General features: G+C 43.4%; 1 protein-coding gene across 1 annotated transcript in view; it reads left to right on the top strand.

Moving 5' to 3' along the window:
* The first annotated feature begins 368 nt into the window (after window positions 1-368).
* Window positions 369-16,271, top strand: part of SLC17A6 (solute carrier family 17 member 6) — a 32,189-nt gene continuing 16,286 nt past the window's right edge. Inside the window, exons 1-4 of the mRNA XM_070428152.1 lie at window positions 369-1,061; window positions 3,672-3,924; window positions 5,479-5,597; window positions 14,999-15,113. Of these exons, the coding sequence (XP_070284253.1) occupies window positions 976-1,061; window positions 3,672-3,924; window positions 5,479-5,597; window positions 14,999-15,113 (573 nt within the window). The 5' untranslated portion in view covers window positions 369-975. The remainder of the gene's footprint in view (window positions 1,062-3,671; window positions 3,925-5,478; window positions 5,598-14,998; window positions 15,114-16,271) is intronic.

Below are 16,271 nucleotides of genomic sequence, written 5' to 3'. Positions count from 1 at the left end.
GCAGCGCCAAATGCACCATTCTTCCTGCAAACTAGGGCGATGATGACATCTTCCCACTTGGTCTCCCTAGCATCCGTGTCTGAAGATCCCCAGAAGGCTTCTTGTTCAGGGCGACCCGCCCAGCTCCCCTAGAAAGTTGGCAATCTGGTCAGCCAAAAGAAGCGTCCCCATTTCCTGGAACTCTGTCCGTGGTGCTGAAACATTCTGCCCAGCCGCGCCCCCGAAGGCGCTGCGAAGGCGGCGCTGTCAGCTGGGCTGAAAAAAAATCTTCCCTGAAGCTTCCCAAATCAGAAGAACTGTGTGTCTCTTATTGACTCACGTCCTCAAAGAGCAGCGAGCTTTCTCCATCTTAATTCGACTCTACCGCAGAGCAGAGTTGCGCCGGTGTGGTGGGAGGAGAAAATAGGCAAGGAGACAAAACGAATAGCAGCATTGCTCACCTGAGACCTAAGATGCTCCCATGAGTTTTGCAAGTGCTCTGCTCCTCATAGCAAATACACATATTTTTACAAAGTGCTTTTATTTTGCCTTTGTCCTTATACAAGGGTTCTGGGGTAGTTCCACCCTTCCGTTGAAAAAGCCAGAAGATTGGACAGCAATAAGGCTTCAGCACCAGGAATTTAAATTGTTTTTCAGTGGACTGACTTCCAGGACAAGAACTCATCAGCGCCCGCCCAAATACCATGCGCCCTTTGCCACCGGAACCTCCCCTTCCAATGAGACTTTCTGATTGTGTCTACCAACTCTCCTATTAGGAAACCCGTGGGTTGCATGCAGCTATTCTGTTGTATTCTGTTCTCACTCTCCCTGTCCTTGCTCACTCGCACTCTTGCTGGAGGCACATCAATACCATTCCGCTGAGAAGAAAAAAAACCCACAACTACCTTAAGGGGTTAAGACAATATGCGCAATTCTCGCCTTCTATAGCGATCACTATTTAAACCTGGCAAGAGCCCTGCACCAGTCTTTGGAAGAATGGAATCCGTAAAACAAAGGGTTTTGACCCCAGGAAAAGAGGGGCTAAAGAATCTTGCTGGAAAATCCCTCGGCCAGATCTACAGGTAAGAGAAAGCAAACCCATATTTGCCTGGGGCTCGGCATGCAAAAAATCTGCAGGGCTATTTCCGCAAACCCCGTTGCTTAGGTTGCTTAGAGAGATTGTAATATGATCGGAAAGTCTTTTTTTCTTGCTCATTGCTGGAGCGGGGCTGCTCTGGAAACCTGCTTGTTTATTCAGGAATGTTGCACTAAATGAACCTGTCTGCTTTGTGTATGTGTGTGTATGTGTGTGTGTGTGATTTTTGTTTCCGTACCTGCAGATTCTCATCCTTTCCTGCCCAGGATTTATCCTCTTTACAATTGAAAAATGACCAATACCTGTTCAAAAAAACAAACAAAAAACAACCCTTTCTTTTGGTGCTTATAGTGATACCAAGTTAAAAAAAATTTTATGCAGACAAATGAATAAAAAATAGAACGCTTTAAAAATGAATCAAGAAATTCCACAGAGTAATGGCAAAAAAGAAATTTAGATCGTAGCTTTAAAACCACTTGAGTAGCGAATCCCCCAGTGGAATCATCCTTCTTTAAAGAAGGAAGAAGAATCAAAACATATCAATAATTGATAGCGAAAGCAGTTCTTCTCTCTGAACCCAGAACAATGTACGTGTTTATTATTTGACCTCTCAAAGAAGTCTATTTCTTGTATGGGAAAGGTCACATTACTTATAAGAAAAACCATAACAATAACCAGTTAAATGACTTTGAAAGTACTGGAAATTTTTTAAAAATAATTTCATCCTCCCTATAGTCATTGCACCAATTATGCTGTCAATTCTACCACTTTATACCCTTTCAAGATGTTGAATGACTACACCCTTTCTTAATATGAGCCAAATCAAGAAGAGAGGGCAGGAATGAAAGGATAAACGAGTTCAAGAGAGCGCTAATGTTCACATTTGGGAAACGGAAGCCTTTGGAAATGTATAGGAAATGTAAAGAAATTGACCAGTGTGCCTCCCCACTTTCCAAATCTCTTTGGTTCTGGTGGGCTTCATGCAGGCTCGGTCATGCACCTATGCGGCAGTGCATACCGCAAGGGCCCTGCAGTCCCGCAGCGGCCTGGGAAGGAGCTGTTCTTCTCCAGCCCAACTGCCATCAGGTGGGGAGTTCAGGTGCAGAGCTGGACTTTGCATTATGGGTATAGAAAGCCAATGTGAAATAAATAAATAAAATCTCATTAGTTCCCCTTTTCTCTCCCAGTATATGTTGCCCTATGTTCTACAATTGGGATTGGACTTTAGGAATAAACAAACAGAGCCAACAATATGTTTGTGATCTATTCCCAGGTGTTACTTACAGAACTTGGAAATATGACTTTTTTTTTACCTACTAGCCTCAAATTGCTTGACAGCCATCTCCCAAGCCATGCATTCTTGAAATTGATATTAAAATTTCATTTGCTTTACCCGTGTGTATGACAACAATTGTGTCTGGATATATCATTTAAAAGGGCACGCATAAAAGGCAATTATATGGTAGATTGGAAATACCTGCCCATTTTAAACGGGGAGGTTCTTTGTTTAAATATTGAGGGTATTCACCTCAAGGGTGCATGGCGATGTTACCGTTCACATGCTTTTTTTAAAAAAACAGACATTTCACAGTTAAATGGTGGACTAGAACAACACTATCGGCTGTTAGCAAAAGCTTTCTGAGGCTCAGCTTTTCCCTACCCCTTCCCCCCAAGGACAAAACCCTAAAAGGAATCAGACGGGTGGAATCTGGTGAGATGCTACGCTAATTAAAAGAAGAAACACAAAACAAAAACTAAATGTGAGACCTTCTACCTGGGTATGGAACATCCTCCCAGAGCTGATTTGGGGGCGCGTTTGTATACCTGGGAGTCGCATTTCAAACCTTTGGAAATGGGGCCGGTGACATTTTTTCCGGTGTTTGTAACCGAGATAGTAATGACGCAAGATTGTGAACAATTAATTATTCATGTTCTGGCAGTAGGAGGCTTAGGTGTCGGCCATATGTTGCGGAGGCCTTTGTTTCCAACTCCAGTAACAAGGAAAAAATGTGTAACCGGAGAGAAAACATTGGATTGGCACCTGGGGCTGGGGGAAGGGGCCCGAGAGTGCGCGGCTCATTCACAGACCACCTCCGCGTGGGCCCCGCACTGGAGAGGCCTTAGTCCCCGGAGGCCCCGGGCTCCATGGTGGGCGGGATCGCGGGGTCCCCATCCGGGAAAGCTTTAACTTGTCTGGGAAGGAAGCGGAAGGACCGGTGCGGGGCCTCGGCTGGGCAGCTGGATAAAAAAAATCCCGGGTAAAGCACTGACCGCGGCTCGGAGGCGCCCACACAGTTGCTCAGAAGGCGCTCAGAAGCCGCCTTTGGGGCAATCCTCGTAAACTGCAGACCCCGCAAAAAAGTTAGGCCCAAGCGGCCTGTGCCTGTGAATCCAGGTGCTGCGGGGGTGGCTCCGGGGGGGGAGGGGACCGGCAGAAGCTGGAGAGGCCGGAGCACGCTCATCCCGGAGGGACGGGGAGTGGGTCAGCGCCGCTCCCCTCAGCCCGGCCGGGCCCTGGGAATTGGGGACAGGAGGGCGCCTGGGGTGCCTAACCGGAGGCGTCCTTGCCTCCCCGCCCCCCTGCTCTGCCGCACAGGGTGCTGGAGAAGAAGCAGGAGACCGGGGAGACCATTGAGCTGACGGAGGATGGGAAGCCCCTGGAGGTGCCTGAGAAGAAGGCGCCGCTGTGCGACTGCACGTGCTTCGGCCTGCCGCGCCGCTACATCATCGCCATCATGAGTGGCCTGGGCTTCTGCATCTCCTTCGGCATCCGCTGCAACCTGGGCGTGGCCATCGTGGACATGGTCAACAACAGCACCATCCACCGAGGGGGCAAGGTCATCAAGGAGGTGGGCGACGGCGGGCCGCGCGGCTGCGCTAAGCCACAGCCTCTGTTAGAGCCCTGTTACCCCCTTCCCTCCCCCAACACACACACACACACACACACACACACACACACACGAATGGGGAAGGCCTGGGTGCCCCCTCGGCCCTTCTAGGACTGCCCTTCCAGGATGGACCCTCTGGGATCATCATCACCTGCCATTTTTGCTTCCCAAGCAAGTGGCGTCTGCCCTTTGGGCCTTCCTTTTCTTACCCGCAAAATGGAAACCCGCGTGTAGCTCACTAGGCTTTTTGAAAAAATTGTATTTTTTTTTTTATTTATGTTAGCTCACTAGCTTTTTGAGAAGCTTAACGTCATGCAAGAAGTTGGGGCTTAGTCATGTCCGCAGACTGTGAATCAAAGTATTTTTCTTTTACTCGAAGGAATGGAGCAGCATATTAGCTATGATTTCCCGCCGAATTCCTCCAAACATTTTTAATAATGAAAATGAAACAAAACCGAAAAGCAAATCAAACCCGCGTGGCTGGCGGGAGAGGAGAGGGGATGCCACCCAGGGCACCTTGGGGTCTCTGGAATCCAATCCTCTGCTCGTACAGTGTGTGTGAGTGACCCCTAGGGAGAGAAGGGTCAATGTCAAGGTCGTAGGAACCAGTGGGTCTGTATTTCCAGTTTAGGGATTTGAGCGGAGACCATAAACCAGGCGAGAGTTGGGAGGATTCATTTGGCACTCGCTTTGGAGGGGAAGCGGTGAGCGCTGGCCGGCCCTGGGGATTCCGGGAGACCCTGCAAAGTGCGCTTGGCTTCAGAATGTTATTCCAAGGGAGAAAGGGGGCCCCAGTTGCTCAGGCGATGGCAGAGCTAGGCCCTGACCCTCAGGTACACCCCTCTGGGCGCTCCTGACCTACCCCTGAGCAACAGCCCCCTCTCCACTGACTCCCCAAATCCCCAGGGCGACTCTTAGTCCTTCCTGCCCGGGCCTATCCCCCTTTTGCTGGGACCATCCGCCTTCCTAACTCCTCCAACTGGCCTCCGCACCTTCCACCCCAAGTTCCCCGCTTTCCTTCTCCAGAATTTCTTGGATTGGATTCGTTCTCCAAGCCATTCCACTACAGTCCGCACTGGCTGGCGTCTAGTCAATGCGCCCAGGCAGGGTCTCTATCCCCAGCGGGCTAACGGAATCTCTTCCTGGGAAGTCCCATTTCCCAAACCGGAGCCCTAAGCATTCCCCACTCGTCCAGGAGTTTCCACCCACCTGACATGGTTCCCAGAGCAAAGCTAGGGGGTCTAGCTTTTCTATTCATCACAATACGTTTCAAATGAGCACGGGTTTTCCGTTAAAAAGAGACGTTTCCTCTCTATAAGAAGGCATTGGTTCCGTTTTGTTAAGAAACGAAATCAAGTCACCCACACGCCCCGAATGCAGAGTGCCCGGGAAGGGGGGCTCTTCGGCTGGCGAACCATGGAAAGTGACCCTCAGCCCAGACGCGGACTCTACCCTCTCCCTCCACCCCAGTTTTGTAAATTAAATTTTATTGAATTTTTTTTCCTACTCCCATAGAAAGCCAAATTCAACTGGGACCCGGAAACCGTGGGGATGATCCACGGTTCCTTCTTTTGGGGCTACATCATCACCCAGATTCCTGGCGGCTACATCGCGTCTCGGCTGGCGGCCAACAGGTAACGAGCCCAGCGGGCCCGGGCTGGGGTCGTGGTGGTGGTGGTGGTACCCAGAGAAGGGCAGCGGAGACTCGGGGCAGGGACCACCGCCCCGCGGGGGTGGGAACTCCTGGGCCAGGTCTCCTAATTCCCTGGCACCCTCCTCTCGGAGCAGGAATTGCTGGGGCCTCCTTCCAGAATAAGGCGCCCTAAAGGATTTGGGGTCTCCGGGGAGGGCGCACGTTGTCGCTTCCTCTGCGCCCTGTCTGAATCCGCCCTTCGCAAAATAGTCGACGGCAGTGCCTTAAGGCCTGGAGGGAGCTGAGGCCTGGCGGCGAGCAGGCGGAGCTGGGACAGTGAGGACAGATGCACACAGGGGTGGGGCGTCACGCGCCGTGATCTCCCCTGCTCGTCCCCCCGCTGCCCCGGCTCCTTTTGGCGCTGACCTCCCGGCAGGGCGGTGGAAAGCCGGATCGGGGAGCCCGCCCAGATGGGGCTCTAGGTCTGAAGGATTTGTTTCTATGGAGGCAGGCGGGATTTCAGGCTCCGGGGAGGCGGGGAGGGGGAAGATTCCACCTGTTAATGAGCTCCGCTGAGCAGGGGCGGGGTGGAGGCGGCGCCACCTGCGGCCTGCAGCCTCCAGCGGTGCTGCTGCTGCGTGGTGGCTGCGAGCCCAGGCCTTGGTGTCAGCCCCCGGGACTGCCCCAAGCGCCATCTGGAGAGGCACCCCAAATCCAAATCCGGGGCATAGGAACGGGTGGGGTGGGGGTATCAAAGAACACAGCCACCGAGGGTGAGAGACGGCTTCATTTCCTTCACTGTGTGAATTATGACAAATAAAACGAAGGGCTCTTTAAATCTGAATTGTTGAACTGATAAAGAATACTCGCCCTTCCAGGTAACGCTGCACAGAGACTTTGGGTCTTCCATCAGACCCTGTACCTATGACTTCTCCCCTTCTTCCCCCCAAAAGGTGGCAAGTAATCTAGAATCCGGCACCTCTCTAGTCTGATCTCCTCTGCTTTTGTAAACTGGCCCCTCTTCATCTCTCAGTGAAATAGTCCAGTACCTTTTTTTACCTACAGTCCCATTCCCAGCCGTGCCTTCCTTCCCAAGATTTCCCAGTCCTTTCCAAGGCCTAGGAAGGAATTCTTGGAAATTTATTTTAGGCTTAATGATTCTAGGGTGAATATTTTGGGACAATCCTTCAAAATGTTAAGAGGACAATGCAATCAATTAAGAATAGTGCCCTTTGAATATTGTTTTTACTCTGAGATTATGGATGGCTAGCACTTAGACCCAACAAGAGACAAATATTCTTTTTTTTTAAAGGAATCAGTTTAAAATGAAAAGCATGAACTGTGTAGAGGGCTCAATTTTTAAATGGGATAAATCAAAGAAAAATTACATTAGAAAAAGCTAAGGCAATATTCCCTTAAATATTACTGGTAATGAACTTGTTACATTTTTGGCTTGCATGTCCCTCATATGTTGTGTTTTGAATCTTTCTTTTTGTCCTATAAAATATTTTCTAAAACAAACTAAACTTCCCCAGAAAGATACTCCAAATACATAGATGAAATATTTTCACTTCAGGGGATAAATATACAAAAAATTCACCAAAACCCAAAAATGATACAGGGAACTCAATGTAGTGTGCAGTGAAAATATAATGGCTGTGCCTGTAAGTGTTTTCAGAGTCAAAGCCTCCAGCTTGCCAAATGTTACAACGTTAACATTTTCCTGCCAAGAAAACAGCACCAGGGATGTCCCAGCTTTCCTGGTTGTAAGACTGGGAGGTCAATAAACAGGTTTTTCTGTTAGTTTTTTGTCATTGTTGTTGCTTTTTTTTTTTTTTTTGCAAGCTATTTGCTATCATTTGTGTCATGTTTAGCAAAGAATTGACTAATCCTGACTCAGGTTCTCATTTATTTGGTACATTTTCCACAAAGGAAAATTTTTCTGAATTTTAAAATTTTTATTTGGTTCTGTATACACCTTACCTTTAAATGGGTATTCAAGGGAGAGGAACTTAATATTTTCACATACAATGTTTTGTGTTCTACCAGACTGAGAAAACTAAGTTAAAGTTCATTGTAAAATATTATGAACCGATGGAAAATCATTGACTAGCTCTTTGTTATATCTTAGGATTTTGAGATCTTTGCTACATTTAAAAAATATATAACAAAACATTACAAATATAGTTGAAACCTCCTGTGCAAACAGGTTTTAAAAATATGTAACATTCCATTTTCTAATTATAAAAGCATGACATGCTAAACAAAAATATATAAAAAAGAAATGATAATACAATTGTAAATAATTTAATCACCCAGAGTCCCCTATTAACATTTTGGTGACTGCCTAATTAGTCTTGTACCTGCTACATGGAATTTAATCTTAGAAGGGTTTGGTTTTGTTTTAACACAAAATCTGAGAGATTTTTAGAATTGGGTTGAAAAGTGTACGTTTTCTATTATAATCACTTTCAAACACAGTAAAAACAACACAGCAAGACCAGTTTTCCACCTACAAGGATTGAGGCCCATTCAAATAAGATTCTCCCTAGAGATCATTTAATAATAGAATAAAATTCCCCTTGGGTGGGATACTGGGCACAGACTCCTTTCCCTCCAGGTATGAAAGAAGCTTGCTTTGGAAAATGTTTGCCATCACTGTGACGGGTGGAAATAGAATAGAGGAACTGAGGTGTGTGGAGACAGCACCGCAAGAGAGAAGGGCTCCTGGTTACACTTCCAGGCAGTTCTCAATGAAAAACAAACAGCAATGGTTTGGTGCCTCTATTTTAAGGATGAAACAAAGGGACAGAATACAGGTTATTGGCTCTTTTTTTCTGGTCAAATTCTAAGCATTCTTGCTTTCCAGCTCATGGAGAGGAGGAAATGAGGGAGTCCCCGGAAGAGAAAATTCAATTCCCAAGAGAAAACTCAAAAATGCATCATTTTTTTTTTCCTTTGTCTTTCCTTAAAGGGCTATTGCACATCTTGGTCAGGAGAATTTAGTCACCTCCATGGAGGGCCTTAGGGTGGGGCATCAAAGAAAGACTTCTCACAAGATCTGTATTGTTTTCAGTTGAGAACATATTTAACATAGTGATTGAAAGGTGTTGGGGACCATTGACTTCGCCTTTAAACAATGCAGCATGGAGCTTCCAGTGATCTAGATATTTACAAAGGGAAGTGGCTAAGGACTGCTTGTACCTTGCAGTGAGAGAATGAGGAGGAACCTTGCAGGGCAAATACTTAATGTGAGAAACAACAGGATTTTGCAGTGGGTATAACCAAAGAAGGTCAGAATTACCAAAGGAAGTTTGGCCAACACGACATTTCTAATGGATGATATTACATACGCACAGACTATTCCTGCCTCTTTATTCAAGGTGGCAATATTACTTAAACCCTATTTAAAAATTGCCCCTAATATGCTCCTGTCCTCCTGATTTCCCAACCCTGCTTTAATGTTTTAGATAGCACTCATTGCCACCTGCCATTCCAATATTTTACTTATTTTTCTCTTTAATATCTGCCTTTCTCCAATAAAATGTAAGTAAGCTCCATGACAAAGCAAGTGTTTTTGTTCATGTTCTTTTTACTGCTCTATACCTAACATCTCAGAGAGTGCCTGGCCCATGATAGATCCTTGTTAATAAATAAAATGAACATCACAACAAAATGTTTGTGGCTTAAAAAGAAAAGAATCATGTCGTAGTGGTTAGGATATAGGTTCTAAAGCAAACGGTGTAAGTTCAGATTTCTAAATATGCTATTTAATAACTGAGTGGCATTACACATTATGTAACCTCTTTGAGCCTCAGTTCCTATTTCTGTAAAAGGGGACTAACCAAAATACCTACCTGATATGGTTATCATGACAGCTAAATAAGAGAACATGTGTGAGATTCTTAGAAGGGTCTGGCACTCAATAATTGTTTGCTCTTGTCATTCATTATTAATAAAATCTTAAATCCAGGTAAGACATTAAAAGAAAAAAGCTCTTATGAACATTTAGCATTGCTTGTGTTTAAATTTGCCTTAAGTATTAGTAATGCAAAGGATTATTTTTATTGTGATAAAATGCCTCTTTTCAGATCAGATTTCTGCCTTTAAAGTTGTTTTCCTTTACACACTATTCATATTACTGTTCACCGGAAATATCATGTCTCATAAAGAGCTGTCCTAAAAAATATATTCAGCCCAGAGTATTGAGTGTTAGTTCTCCAGTGCATGCGATGTCTGAATTCTAGCCGGGCATTGTAAATGCACTAAGAAATCCACAAGCTGGATGTTAAACTCTGTTGAAAGCTACTATTTCTTTTTCCCTTGCCCCATTCTTTATTTAAAGAAGATTCAGTTCCGGGTGCAACATTTTGTCTTTCAGGGTATCTCTTGGGTTTCTAACTTGACTTTTGCTAAAGAAAAGTAATTCTGTATTTGAAGAGACTGGGGGTTGCATATGTCTGTCCCATAGAGTTCACTCCCTGAACCAGAAAGAGCCCATATGAGAGCTGGACAGGACTCATCACATCCAATCCTCTCATTTTACAGACCAGGAAAGGAAATAGAGAATCAGGGAGGAGGTGACTGGCCCAAGGTCACAGAGAGAATGAAACTAAAACTCAGATGTCCCATAGTACATGACCACAGCCACAGCTACTTTGAAATTGAACATCTCTGCCTGATGGTATGGGCTTCATCTCCAAGTTCACTTTCAGCAGCAGACTGAGCCATCTGTTCTCTGAATCAGTGCCTACAATATATCATGCCCCAAATCCTGGACAGAAATCCGTGAATTAGAGAGAGAAGCTTTTAGTAGGCCCACGGGATCCTTAGATTTTTTGTGGCTGGAAAAACATACTGTATTTGTGTGTGTGTGTGTGTGTGTGTGTGTGTGTATTGGCTCCCAAACTATTTGGCCACAACATGAGTGATTCTGTTCTTCGCTCTACAAAAGGCAATATCCAACCATATCCAAACTTGATAATGACTTAAACAAAGAGTATAATTATCTGGAGAGGAAAACATGATATTTAGAACTTTTCCTCCCTACTCAGCCCCTGTGGCAATTTGGGCTCCTGGAAGATTGTAGGGGTTCCAGCATGTCTGGGGGAGTGGGGGAGTTTAGTCCTTTTGTCAAAGAAGAAGGGTTCTTCCTTGGGATTTCAAATGGCCCAATTTAATTCATACTACTAATATAAGAGATGGAAGAACTTAGGCTTACACATGTACAGATTCAAATGGATGGATTTTAAAACTGCTTATTAATGTGCATTTGCATCTATAAAAAGAAAATTTGATATATTTTAAGTAAATATTCTTGCTAACCTAATTATGAAAAATCCCCCGGTGAGAGTGATTTTCAGAAAGAGAGAAACAAAGATATTTTAAACACAACACCTTCGTATTTTAAGCCCAGAAAGAAACCATTTTGCTGGAGCTATTCTTTTTCCTTCAGAGAAATAAAACAATAAAAGTGTGTTTTATTTATTGGAACAAGCATTTATTGGAAGTCTTAAGTCTTATCGCCAAACACACATGCACATACAAATACACCCTATCTTCTTATCTATATATCTATCTATCTATCATTTATCTATCTATCTATCTCTATCATCTATATATATCTATTATGTCTCATCTTTTTCCCTCTGTACTTTTACTTATTTTCTACAACATTGAAGTAAATTGCAAGCTAGGGTTCCTTAACCATTCCAGTGAGAAACATTTGCAAATTCCTTTTGTGTGAGACAATAATTCAGATCATAAACATAAAGCCTGCTGCAAGGAACCACTATCCTGCTATAATGGAAAAACAGTTTGTAGTCATTCAGTCTCTTAGGGCCAGAGGTGACTATTTCTATCTCACTCATCTAGCTGCCTATCAAACATCTAGCTGCCTTCCCATTGTGGGCCCTATAGGTTAGGTGTCTAGGGCAATGCAGAAGAGGCCTTCCTTTTTCCGACAAAAGAAATACCCTTTCCACAAGATGAATAGATGCATGAAGCGGGAGAGGGGTCCCTAAGGGCTTGCAGGTGGTTTGCTGACATGAGCTTCTCTCAGCTTCTCTGGCCTTTCATTTTCCCCTCCTCTCACCCCTTACCAGCTCCACCTTCCCCTGTGGCCACATCCTACAATGGCAGCCCCTGGAGGGGAGGGAGGAGGGAGGTGGGCAGCTGGTAGAATGATTTCCCCTCTGCCATATGCCACTGTTGGGGCTGTCCGATTTCTCTGTCATGAGTGATGAAGTCATTTTTACAACTTAATGATGTACCAAGGGAGCCCGAGGGCTGGTGTTTTCGTGTAGTCCTTATTTAATATGGGAGTGGGGGCATCGGATGTGACAAAGGGAGGTGGCTGAGCACGGATTTGATTAGACTAAATAGATTAAACAGCCTGAATCACTCTATTCCTGCAGACGCTCTAGGAGAGGATTAGTGCCACACCTGGGGTGCGGAACACTAGTTCCCTCTTAGTGACAAGCCACTGCCCAAATGGAGATTGATTGATTGATTCTGGGAAAATGGATATAATCCATAGAAGTGACAAGGCACCAGTGCTTCTGTCACCTCTTCCGGGAAAATCCTTGTGGGGTGGGCTTGATATGTGAGGGGTTTGTGGCTATGGCTCAGCAAAAAAGGATATGACTGCGAATCCCACAGCTAATTCACTTTGGAACACACTGAAGGTTTATCATCAGGCAGGATGTGGCACAGGTTTTCAACAACAGCTTTTCCTTTTCCCAAGATTTCTGTGTCAGCCATACTATGTGGGTCTCAATTTTGGTAATCTCTTTATTAATATAGAGCCTACACACACACACACACACACACAAGCACACACACACATTGCTTTCTTCTCCTTTGTCTTTCGATGTGAAATGATATTTTCTTTTTTTGTGGGGGGAGGGGCGGGGGAGGGAGACATCTACATTTTTAATGAGCACTCAGTGAATTCTAATGCATCTGGCTTATAGACGACAGTTTGAAAGAATTCCTTGAAAGGGCTGAATCGAGTGGATGCATAACTCATACAAACACTTTCAAGAATCCTGTAGCATTATGTAGCTTTGGTTCTCTTTATCCTTAAAGCCCTACGCAGTCAGTTTCACTGTTATCAATGATAATGAACAAAGTGGGATGGATGTTCAGAAAGACAGCACAGGTTTGCCAGCACCCAGACAGCTTACTCACGTGGCCAGAACTCCTGTGCCATTCGTCCTTTCCACCTTCATTTTTTCTGCTGCACAGGTACCACATTTAAACTCCTAGAAAAGTGGGAAGATATGTTTGCCTCACTGGCCTTTGGGAACACGCACCGTTTAACACCAGGTCCAGCAAACAGGCCCCAAAGACTCCCTCCTACTTCCTCTCAGCCCTAAAGGACCCAAGGTGTTCTGGGGATGGCACACAAGAACATTTAGATTGTAGACTTAAGAGAGGTGAAAATTCTTTTAATTCAAAAAGAATAATTAAGGATTAAAATACTTTAAAAGCAATTCTTATAATAATTTTAGATTCTTTTTTAAAATATATTTTATTGATTTTTTACAGAGAGGAAGGGAGAGAGATAGAGAGTTAGAAACATCGATCAGCTGCCTCCTGCACATCTCCTACTGGGGAGGTGCCTGCAACCCAGGTACATGCCCTTGACAGGAATCGAACCTGGGACCTTTCAGTCCACAGGCGGACGCTCTATCCACTGAGCCAAACCGGTTTCTGTGTAATTTTAGATTCTTATTTTACAAGACAGGTTCTGGGATTTTTGCATTTGTTTTCTGAAAAAAAAAAAAATCCATATTTAGCAGAAGTTTAACATTACTGGGTGTGTGGCATTTTCATGGGAAGAGTTATTTCTAGGAATAGAAAGTTACTATTTGGTGTCAAACAGGAAATACATTATGTTTTGACACAAACACAAAGATAGCTACTCAGCGGACAGAACGGAGGGAAAATGGAACAGGACATTCACCTCCTGAGTCACCTTTTACCTCGCTGGAGAGAAACCTCTGAGGACAGGGGCTATTTGGCTGCATCAAGTAAACAAAAGTATTTGGCTCAGTCTAGGTCTTTGATTCATGGAAAAGGAGCTTACCTTCTTCAACCCTTCATAAAGTCATTCACATTTCAGTAGCAGGTGAAGCACGATCAAAGCTCCTTACAGAAGCTCAAGCCTTTCACAGTTATATTTCAATGTGCCCCTGGAAGAATCTGAGGTTCTCTGAGGCAACCAATTTTGACTGAGTAAAGGCTCAATGTGTGTCTTAAGAAAACTTGCATAGAACACACAGCTAAGCTCATTAGAGATGATATGTCACAAAACTTCCAGGCAAGAGGATATTTCTAAAATCACTCAGTTGGGGGATGTTTTCCTTGCTTTAGTATGAACATTAAAAAATGTTTTAAGTGATGAAATGGACTTATTTGTAGATGGATAAAAGGCCGAGCATCATATTTTCAGCAATTTTTTCTTGAATTGTAATGTATATGTATGCATCTAGAGATGTTAGTCAAACATCATCTCCCTACCTACCCACATGCAAAAACAAAACAAAACAAAAAAAACACAAAAAAACACAAAACTTAGACATATATATTAATAGTTATTTTGATTATAAAAACATGTGCTACCCTAGCCAGTTTTGCTCAGTGGATAGAGCATCGGTCTGAGACTGAAGGGTCCTGGGTTCAATTCTGGTCAAGGGCACATGCCCAGGTTGCAGGCTCAATCCCCAGTAGGGGGCTTACAGGAGGGAGCCGATCAATGATTCTCTCTCATCATTGATGTTTCTCTCTCTCTCTCCCTCTCCTTTCTGCTCTGAAATCAATAAAAATATTTTCAAAAGCAAAAAACAAAAACTTGCTGTGGGATCTGATCATGTGATTTCTTGGGGCATTTACAATATGATATCATTCATAAAATTTTATGAATATACTGATTTAAGGATGTTACCAATAGTTGTATAATGTAAGGCACAGCTCCATTTAGGCATTTATTATTTTTTTCAATAGCTCTTCAGTGAGTATCTGCTATATGCCTGGCACATAGTATGGGGGATATAACAGTGTATCTGAAAACACACTCTACCCCTTAAGCAGCTTCCATTGTAGATGGAGATACAGACCAAAAACATATTCACTGATTCATTAAATATTTGCAGTTTGTAAGTACACCTACAAAGACAATAAATACAAGTAAGTATAACCAGTTTTATTAGATTCTTCTTTTGTTTCTTGTATTTCTAGCATTTCGAGTTAGTCCACAAATCTGTTTGCAAAGGCTTGAGCCAATCAAGTCCAGAACGTATTTTATTCTTTGAGAGGAAAAAAAAAACATTCTACTTTAAAAGTGCTTGTGATTAAATTCACCAGAGAAATTTAGATCTATGAACTTTTGTTTTTCAGGGTTTTTGGAGCTGCCATACTTCTCACCTCTACTCTGAATATGCTAATCCCATCAGCAGCCAGAGTGCATTATGGATGTGTCATCTTTGTTAGGATATTGCAGGGACTTGTTGAGGTATGAAACTGCAGGATGACAGCATGCTAAGGTTGCCATGTTATTAAGAACCAGCAATCTTTGTCCTGATCTACAAATAAATATGTCTTATTTGGATGTGTCTACATCATGTAAAATATTGGAAAAGTTCGGCAATCAGATATTTTGTCTTTAAATGATGATAAATTACAACTGTGACTGCTTACCTCCCCTTCTCTAGAATTGAGTGGTATTAAAGAAATGTTTAGTGACTATTTCACTTTTTTTAAAAAAACAGGCATTTTTAAATGTGCTGTAATAAAAAATTTTTGAGTGTATTCTTTGCTGGCCACAACACTGAATTTTGGGAATTTTATACCAACTCTCTCTATTGGTTTTGAAACATTATTTGAGTTTTCACTGATGCATTTTGTTGAAATGGGCATGTAACTCTAGTGACTGACTTTTGCTCCATCAGCTTACTGCCTTTGAAAGAATTGCATTTGAAAACTTGAGGTTGGCCTTCCTGTTGCCCCTTCTCTTTCTATGGAGTATGGTGGGAATAGATAAGTCAGATAAGTATAAAGGCACTGAAAACAATCTCCTCTCTCCAAAAACAAGGAAAGATTAATAGGATCGAAATAACAGAAAAAGGAGAATTATAGTCGTTCCAGGACCCTTGTTTGATACCAAATTTCATGGATGACAAGTCCTTTAAAATGGTGTAGTCTTTGGGTATAACATGTGCCCAGCCTCCTTTGTACTTTAAACCATCTCTAAATTAATTATAGTATCTAATACAATGTTAATACTATATAAATAGCCGTTATACTCTATTGTTTAGGGAATAATAACAAGAAAAACAAGTGAATACATTTTTGGTACAGACACAACCATGGCAGGCCCAACTACATAGTACATGTCAGCAACACATGCAGCATTTTTTCCCCTAAAAATTTCAAGCTGAGATTCGTTGTATCTGCAGATGTAGAATTTGTGGCTGCAGAGGGCTGACTATGGTTTAAGAGTCTTAAGTTCTAGATACTACTTTCAGGAAGTGTGAATTTCAAGGATCTAAGCTTTAACTTCCTTTGAATGGATTCCTTATATTAAGAATCACTGAATTTAATGCCTCACAGAAAGGTCTTCCAAATTTCCCAAACTGTTCAGAATTACATATGAACTGAATAGCGTAAGATC

The sequence above is a fragment of the Myotis yumanensis genome, unplaced genomic scaffold, assembly GCF_028538775.1.
Source record: "Myotis yumanensis isolate MYYU_CA2020_CCGP unplaced genomic scaffold, mMyoYum1.0.hap1 SCAF_10, whole genome shotgun sequence".
Taxonomy (NCBI): Eukaryota; Metazoa; Chordata; class Mammalia; order Chiroptera; family Vespertilionidae; genus Myotis; species Myotis yumanensis.
Note: the sequence above shows the minus strand (reverse complement) of the source record. Positions and strands in the feature narration are given on the sequence as shown.